At 35.9% G+C, this 9,355-nt stretch overlaps 1 protein-coding gene and 1 long non-coding RNA gene across 6 annotated transcripts; both read left to right on the top strand.

The window, feature by feature from the left end:
• Nucleotides 1–2,712: 2,712 nt before the first annotated feature.
• On the top strand, nt 2,713–4,366 carry LOC113361400. 5 transcript variants are annotated; one of them, XR_003365109.1, is made up of 5 exons: nt 2,713–2,938; nt 3,118–3,164; nt 3,320–3,356; nt 3,459–3,548; nt 3,672–4,040. It is a non-coding gene; the product is annotated as an uncharacterized LOC113361400 (long non-coding RNA). The 5 variants fall into 5 exon arrangements; XR_003365107.1 differs by having other exon boundaries at nt 3,118–3,356; XR_003365106.1 differs by lacking the exon at nt 2,713–2,938 and having other exon boundaries at nt 2,978–3,356; nt 3,672–3,864; nt 3,948–4,366.
• Nucleotides 4,367–6,885: 2,519 nt separating this feature from the next.
• LOC113356627 (putative F-box protein At1g23770) lies at nt 6,886–8,883 on the top strand. The gene has a single exon (XM_026599815.1). The coding sequence runs from the start codon at nt 6,962–6,964 to the stop codon at nt 8,606–8,608; it is 1,647 nt and encodes a 548-aa protein (XP_026455600.1). The 5' UTR covers nt 6,886–6,961; the 3' UTR covers nt 8,609–8,883.
• Nucleotides 8,884–9,355: the final 472 nt, after the last annotated feature.

The raw sequence follows: 9,355 nt of genomic DNA, 5'->3' as shown, positions 1-9,355 counted from the left end.
GGGGGGGATCCAAGGATATGATGTCGACATATTTTACTTCGAAATTGAAGTTGTGTTGTACTCTTTTTCCCTTCGATCGAGAATAGTTTTTCCCACAGGGTTTTGTTACTCGACAAGGTTTTTAATGAGACAACAACAATCACCGGGAAGTAATTTCCCAACTAAGGCTATTGTCTTTCCCACGAGGATTTTCTTCCTTAGGAGTTGTGAAGCAACTAGTCAACTTCAACAGAGTAAAGTGAACATCTGCAACTGATCACCTTTACTTGCATCTGTCACGTTGTACTCTTTTCCCTTCGTCAAGGTTTTGTCCCACTGGGTTTTCCTTGTCAAGGTTTTAATGAGGCAACATATTCGAGTCTAGCTATGTTTTAAGTTTGCTTAATATTGTACTCTTTTTCTTTAGTTCAGGTTTTGTCCCTCTGGGTTTTTCCTGACGAAGTTTTAACGAGGCAATTAACTTAGACTAGTCAGTCCTTGAAGATCATATTGCATGTGATGAACTACATGTAAAGTACATGATAACATGTGAAGTACTACATGTGAATAGTTGTATCAAGGTTTTGTCCCACTGGGTTTTTCCTTGTCAGAGTTTTGATGAGGCAATTGATTTGGCACAAGTCATCAAGGAGAGGACGACATTTAAAGAACTACATTCGAAGCACTAGATGTGAAGCACTGCATATGAAGTTCTATTGGACCGCATAAGGGGGAGTGTTGTAGGGACTGCGACCCATAGATGTGCAGCCCAACTAGATATACCTAGGTTTTACCTTTACATGTATATAAATGATATGATATCAATGTAACCTGATTATTCTATTGAATAGAATTACTTCTACTTCTCTGTCTCTTTGCCTTCTTCCCTGTGATTCTACTACAACACTTAGGGAATTCTCGTGTTTCCTTTCTAGCCTTTCCCCGACTCGTTCAGAATTCTAAGCTTAGAAGAGGAATAAGAAGCACCTAATGATGGTGCAAGCTTAAGAGGTATTGATAAGCTACGACCCGTAGAAAAATGCAAGGGCAAACTGGGTTTGCCACATAAAGCTCGCATTTTAATGAAGGGCACGTTTCTTTTTAGGACACATGCAAAACTCGACTGTGAAGAAAAAGAAGAAGAAACACCTGGTAAGCTTATAAAGCATTAATATTGTGAAGCACCTGGCGGTGCAAGCTTATAAAGCATTAAAGCATCTCCAATGCAAGGGGTCAAGGTCTTAAAAAAGAAAACATAACACATAGGATTTAAGACTTTTTCCACTCAATTTTCACGTCCAATGCAAATGTCAAGGTTATAAGATTGGCATGGCTAAAAAGTGCTAAATAAGGGGAGTAGAGATGAAATTTACGTTGACAATTTTTTATTTATTTTTTGTCATGTAGTATTGGAAAGTGACCTACAAAAGATATAAATAAGACCCCCATATTGGATGTCCTTCGCACTAGAGATGCTCTTAGGGCAGCTCCTATGGTAATGTTCAAACTCAAAATTTTGTTGAGCCACGTGGATGGTCAAACGGGTTTCTCCACTATGGTAAAACAGGGCAAAATGAACAGATTTGGTTTTCTAGGGCCCCACTAGTATTTCTTTTTAATATAAAATACTTTGTAGGATAAAGTTAAAATATAAAATAATATTTTGGTGAGATAAAATTCCGGATAAAATAGGATGAAGTGAGATAAAATAGGATAAAAGTGAGATAAAATAGGATAAAGTGAGATAAATATTAATAAAATAACAGAATTTGCAGTGGGCGTTCGTGGTAGAAACGTCGTAGTTTGTGGTATGAACGCCCGTGTTCGTGGTAGGAACGCCCGCGTTTTTCTTGTCTCGCGCGAATTACCTAGGCTCGCGCGTCCTTATCACAGACGCGCGGTGGTTTTTCCATCTCGATGTTCAAAGCATCAGATTTGTTGATTTGAACATCCATTTTTCATGTTTGTTCATTCCATAATGGGAACAAAACAAACAAACTCCAAGTTTGTTCATTCCGTAGGAACTGCTCTTAGTGGCTTTGAGAATTGTTGCCGGTTACAGCCCATGGAAAAATGCAAGGCCAAATTGGGTCTCCAGTCTCCACGTAAATCTCACGTTTTAAAGAAGGGCACGTTTCTTTTCAGGACACGTATAAAACTCGACTTCGATGGTTGAACTTCAAAAGTTCAAATTGTATACTCCCTCCGTTACTTTTTAATAGGCCAGTTTTTTTTTTTTGAGAAAATTAAGGAAATTAAGAGAACTAATTATTGAAAGTGGTCCTCTAGACACTTGTCAATAAAAGAAGTGAAGTGAAATGGTCCACATGACACTTGTCAGCCAAAAAAATAAGTGAAATGGTCCACATAATACTTGTCATCAAAAGAAGTTAAAAGAAAAGTGGTCCCAGAAAATTAAAGTAACATTTGACTTTCCCAATTAGGAAACTGACCTATTTTTTGAAATATTTATTTATAGAAACTGGCCTATTAAAAAGTAACGGAGGGAGTATATAATTTGAGGCCGAAATACTGGCTCCAGATTGAAAGTTAGGTCAAAAGCTAGAATTCTAGAGCTCCTGGCCCCAAACCAATAAGAATCAAGGGTTTCCAATTTATTTTTAAGTTTTTTGTTCACATCAAACATCCGGGGTGAAGATTACTCACCACTCCACGTCTAAAACACAACCTATCCCTAACTCTATGTCTCTATCCTCCTCTCTTCCCTCCTAATACTTCTGCAAAACCCTAAAACCCTACTGAAATCGGTTTACCTATCCCTAATTCTCTCCTCCTCTCTCCCCTCCTAATACTTCTGCAAAACCCTACTGAAATCGGTTTATTTTTCCGTAAAATAAACAGTAAGAAGAATTGCCGCATCAAAATCCGGAGTTTGATCCTCTCAAAAGCATAACTTCCAATTCTTATATGACTGCTCTACTCAATTGAGCCATCTTTTGTAAGTTTTTTTTTTTTTTTTTGCCTTAGTTCTCCTGGTGTATGCTTTTTTCTTTTTGCACTGCAGGTGAGAGATGAACTCCTGCAGATTACGCTATTCGTAAATTATTTATGAAAGTAAGCCACTGAAAAATAGTTATGATGTATTTTTTGTACAAATCTTTTCATTCCACAATGCAGGGCAACTGGATCAAGTAGCAACTTAGATCTTCCGGTCATATAACCCAGTATGTTGTTGGATTCGTTTCGTTTTTCATGTGGATTTTGCTTTCAGATCCGTTCTCAAGCAAGTCTCAATCCCTAATATAGGATATCCAATTGTGTGAGATATACATTTTGGTTATTTTTCTGTTCTAAACAAACCCCTATTTGTCAAACACAGGTTACAGAGATGTGCTTGGGCATAAATATAGTGCAAGGTACGTATTCTCTGCTCAGAAAGTATGCAGTCACATAAAAACATTTTTCATTTTGGTGTGCAATTTTTTGTTCCTCTGAATTAATGAAGCTTCAATTGTCAGGTGAATTTTGGTAGGACACTTTGAATTGATAATGCATGTTATGATTGCAGCTAAATAAAAGTACTACCTCCGTTTCAAAATAATAGGCAGGTTTGTGTGTAATAAGGTTTCATTAATGACTGAAGTAGGTGATATTTACATGCCTATTTTCATTTCTATAGTTTTGTTTTGTTTTGGACTAATGTATTAAGTGGGCTAATGTTGTTGTTGTAGTGATTCCTAAGTCGTCATTGATGATGGATTTTTGGCTTTCCGGATGCGTTTGATTCCAGTTACACCTCAATGCCTTATACCTTCTTGGAAGACTTGCAAATCAAACTGATAGTGGTTGTCACACTGTTCTCTTCTACATTGAGCTGCGAAAAGATTACTGAAGAGGATGGAATACAACTATTAGCAGAAGAATGTTAGTATTTGTACAACTAATTATTTAAGTGCTTTAAGAAGCATCTGTTATTAGAAATATAAATACTGCTTTTCTTCTGGTAGGAGTACTGTACTATTGTTAACCTCCGTGAAGCAGATGCGTGCACTTTTCTGCATGTAGCTGTTGAAGGTAAAGGCAATACTTCCTTTTTTCCATTTGTTATTCGGTTCTTACCCAAGACCCAGGATACACTTGAGTCATAATCAATTGGAAATCAGTAGGTTAGGCATGAAATTTCCATCCAAGATATTCACAACTAGGAAAGAAAAAAAAAGGTCCTAACATGGGTTTCTCCTTACTTAAGATCTCTAAATGAAAATAGTATCCAATCAACCAATTTATTAGGGTAGGCAGTCGTCTTATTATACCATTATCAATGTTATTTATGCCTACGAAACTAGATGACAGTAGTACACAGTTTTACTGGATTTTGAAAAGCCATAAATTTTGTGGTGCATCCAGATGGATGACAAACTCTGAACCAAAGCCATGAAGTAATCTTCAAATATTTATTATTTCTCAATTTCTCTAACCTACTCATTTGTACAAGCCTGCAACTATTCAAGAATACCTCTCAGGTCAGTTTGTAGATATGTATGGTGTTGTTGTTGCTGCTGTTTCAAGAAGTGTACGACCGTACATAACGTTGATGTTGAATGTCAAGAAATGATTAATTCTGCAGGTAATATATGTATGTCTTCCTAGATAATCGTTCAATGCATATTTAGAACCTTGATTACTCAATGAACACATACAGTTTGTATCGATGAGTTACTGCTAAATGCTGACTTCAAATCCTTTTAAGGTAACCATTGTACTCAAAGTATTGCCACTATTAATTATGGAACGGGTCTACCAGTACCAGTGTAATTTAGTATTAATATATTAACACCTCAGGTATACATGGATATTATAGGCGAACTACAATTCTGATTAGATCATTTTTTCAACATATTTGGCTACATCTAGAAGTGGGATATCAAGAACAACAATAAGTTATAGCATTACCAGGCATAAATTGTAGGATATAGCTGCATTACATGCATATGGGATGTAGACAGTACCAAATGATCGGTATCCGTTTTTTCAATCTTACGTTATGAGTTCGGGTGTCATATGAACATAAACCTCAATTTAGCTATTTTTACTTCCCACAAGAACTACCTTTTACATCTTATATTACATGCATTGACTATTAATCACACGTGACACATTGAATATCTTTGGTTGGTAATGATTCATAATTGAAGATGCAACCAAAAGATTTATTAAGGACAAAATCTAACATGACACATACAGACTGCAAATACACTTACAAGCACTATATGAATGAAAACCCCTCTGTAACATACAATCTTTTTTTCTAATATTATTCGTATATGCACTGAGAAAACTTGCAAGATACGTTGTGGTACCACATAAATGCACTAGAAAAACTGCAAGATACGTTATGGTACCACAGAATAATGCTTAATGTTTTCTGCTGGCCAACCCGTGGAACTAATAAGCACCTACTATGAGAATAAAACGAGAACACGAGGCATTTGAAAGGCAAGGGCTTGACACCAGCTATGACAGAAAAATACACACTCTATTTTACTTCGTGGCCTATGCTTGAGTTATGGAGAAACAAATGTGGAATGCATTCTGTGTTGGGATAAAGTTAGGGGAACCAGTGTGGAACCTTCAACTTAAATCAAGAAAAAATATATCAAAGCAATTAATTATTGAAATAAATGTCCCATATTCATTTTATTGACGTGTCTGCGTTTGTGATTGTAATTTGAGTTTTCCCTCATGCCTTTCTTTTGGAGTTATAATTTTGCGATCAGTTCAGAAATTTTCTTGCCAATGTCAGTTGAACTTGAATCTAGCAAGGATAGCATGTGTACCCATCTGACCCCATTATCCATATCCTAATGAAAGTAAGACACTGGTTGGGTAACTACCAGTAGGTGTATTTTTTTACCTTTTTTATTTTTAAATTAACAGTTGCAAGCATTATGTAGACATCGGGATTTTTTAGACCAAGTTGGCAGTAATCGGGAAATTCTATGATAAAGTTTGGTGCTCCTATGTATGGGCTAGGCCGCACTCATACTTAGACTAACCTGGCCGTACTCATACATAGAAGGCAAGTCTATGGGAAATCGCATTGCTGAATCGGCAATGCTTTGAAAATCTATAACAATTTAGACACGTCTACTATTTTCCCTTTTCCAACTGGGTATGAGTTAATTAATGTATTGTTTATGATAAATCTTACGTGTTCACTCTACAATTCACTTAGGGATGGATCATGGTGGATATGTTGATGGTGGTAGTTAAGTACAAGAATTGAATGAGCTATTGCTTAATCTTATATACATACTTTTGTGGTTTATCTATCTTTCATTGATGAGATTTTAGCGATTGACTTTCACTGTGATGATTTTTATGTTCCTTGCAACTATTAAAGATAAAAATAAATAAACAATTATTGTTATTAACTTAATCCCGTGCAACGCACGGGCAAGACACTAGTCGACTAATAATAATACTCTCTCTGTTTTTGAAAGACCGTCCTCTATTCTCTTTTGGTCAGTTTCAAAATTGTGTCTAGCTTCTGTTTATAGTCATACTTTTTCAATGAACTCTCTAATATACCCTTGAATTTTTTATAATCATAAATCCATTTTTAACGTGACCCAATCTAAAATATTAAAGAAATTAGTATAATTGAGGAAACAAATATATCATTCTTTTTAAGAAAATATACATTCAACTCTAAAAGATAAATTTCTTATAAAGTTTATACTTGATAAATTCGATATCTTTTAAATTTTTTTTTTATGTTTCAGATTTATAATTCTCACAATAATTTTGGATAGTCTTTATTATTAGCATTTTTATTAAAATAAAATAAGTAAGTAAGGCTAATCAAGTAAAATAAATAGTATGGTCTCCTTAATATTAATATCAGGAGAAAGTCAAAGCGGATTTTTTTTGTGAAAGGGAGGGACTAATAATAACGAGAGAGAATTCACATTCATACGTCGTTTCCTCGTTCTTCTCTATCTATCTTATCTACAGCGCGATGAAGTTAAGAATTAGGTCACTCGAATCGAAAGAGACCCTGAAAATTGAATTACCATCAACTTCTTCTCTTCAAAATCTCAAAGAAACAATCGCAGAAAAAATCTCAGTTTCTTCTGAAACCCTACAACTCTCTCTTAATCGAAAAGACAGGATTGGTGCTGCTCCTCATGATTCACTTCAAGCAGTTGGAATCGCTTCCGGGGATCTTATTTTCTACACGACAAACCCTAATGGGTTTGTTTTAGGTAATACACAAATCCTTATTTCCTCTCAAATTCGTAATCCAAATCAAACTAGGGAACAAGGGGAAAGTTCTAATAATATTTCTGATTTGAATTTTAATACAAGTGATGAATTCCTAACCCTAGCTCCAGAAGAAGAAACCCCAAATCCAGAAAGCTCAAATAATAATTCTGATTTGAATTTTAATACAAGTGATGAATTCCTAACCCTAGCTCCAGAAGAAAAAACACCAAATCCAATTAATTCTTGTGAAATTAAGGAAACCCTAACTCTAGCTGAAGAAGAACCTATGGATATCTCCGATGATGAAAACCCTAATGTTGTAGTGGAGAAGGTTTCTTCAGTTCCATGTTTTCTTAAAAAGGTTCTTACAGAGGAGGCAGGTATATCTGAATTAGGGGACTATAAGCTTTTGATTATTGCTGTGCATGCTGTCTTCTTGGAATCTGGTTTTGTTGCTTTTGATCCTATTACGAAAACAAGGATTAATAATTTTCAGCTTCCTGAAGGATGGGCGTCGAAGTCTACCCTGTCCATACAGTATACGGTTCCCCTTCTTCTAGGGCCTGGTTGTGGTGATGCAGTAGAAACTGTGGTTTTAATTTTTCAAACTTTAGGGAAATTTGTAAATGCTCATGGGTCTTTGAGTAGGAATGGTAAAGATTTGTACAGGTGTTTTTTGGATAAATCCTGTTATGTTCCCTCTATAAATTTTGCATGGTTGAGCTGTGATTCCAACAATGCCATGAATATCGAGGCTGAGTCTTCTTCGAATTCTTCTAAGACATTACACGAAGGGACATCTGAGGATTCTGATAAAACATTGGAACTGTTACATGAAGGCAAAATTTTTGAATTGTGTAAGATAGCCAAGGATAAACTTGCACTGCCACTTCTAATTGATCTTTGTGAGAAGACTGGGTTGTCTTTACCGCCATGCTTTACTTTACTACCTACAGAACTTAAGCTTAAGGTACTCGAATCTCTTCCTGGTGTTGACATTGGAAAAGTTGCCTGTGTTTCTTCTGAATTGAAGTATCTTTCTTCAAATAATGAGTTGTGGAAGCAGAAGGTTGTGGAAGAATTTGATCAGTCAGATATAGACAGGAATAAAAAGGTCCATTGGAAGCAAACATTTGTTGTGTGCTGGGGAAATAAGAAGGCAAGGATATTAGGGAGGCGGAGGTTCCCTAGGCCCAACCCTTTAAGTGGAGGGATAATACCTTCTCCACTATTTTTCCACCACCCCAGAAGGCAACCACGTCACTTTCCTAGAGTCATAGGTGGAGATCATGATATCTATCCTGGAGGAGTTGTACCATTTGGAAGTCAACCGATCAATCGCTTTTCACAACGGAGAGGTGTCATACCTGATTGCAATCTTGATGGATTCAGTCACTAGTGGCCGGTCATCGTGTTCAAGCATTCAGGCAGAGGTATTTTAATTTACGTGGAGAACTTTAGTTGGTTTCACCCGTGGGTTTCTGTTTACTACTAAATGAATAACTAGAAAAATGTGGTTGTTTTTTGTTTATATGTTAATGTCATATACATTTTCATTTCAAGTCGTGGTTAATAGCGACAAACATAATCAGACTGTTTTTACATTCCCTGTATGAATATGTGCATCAGATTATAGATTACCATCTGTCAAATACATCTGTTTCTCGTTTCTCATGTTGGTCCGTTGTTCTAATTGGCTTTAATTGTTTACTTCTTGCTGTTGAAATGATTGTCTGCCTTCTGCTAGTAGAAGACTTCATTATGTATTCAAGTTTCTCTTGCTTGTTAGTTAAGTGGGGGTGGTTCTGTTGATGTTTTCTTCTTACAACTGCTTCTGTCTTCACTAGTCACTAGAGTCACTACAAACATGGCTTATTATGCAAAAGCAATTGAAATACTATCACAGTGTATATTGCTTAATGTGCTGGAGCATAGTCGAGGGTGAGCAGTTTTTCTGTCTAGGTCCAGGACATCTCGACATAATAGATAATGTTATCCTGTTGTTTTTCAGAATTTTGAATATTTTTAATCGTGTAGCCTTTACACATGAATGGCTTAAATGATTGGTCCATTACGATCCATATTCGGTTCAAATCAATCGTAAGGAATATTTATCCTTGTTACCAATTCTTTATCAGGTTTTCTA

Source organism: Papaver somniferum, chromosome 3 (assembly GCF_003573695.1).
Source record: "Papaver somniferum cultivar HN1 chromosome 3, ASM357369v1, whole genome shotgun sequence".
NCBI lineage: Eukaryota > Viridiplantae > Streptophyta > Magnoliopsida > Ranunculales > Papaveraceae > Papaver > Papaver somniferum.
The sequence above is the reverse complement of the archived record's forward strand: the minus strand, read 5'-3'. Positions and strand labels throughout refer to the sequence as shown.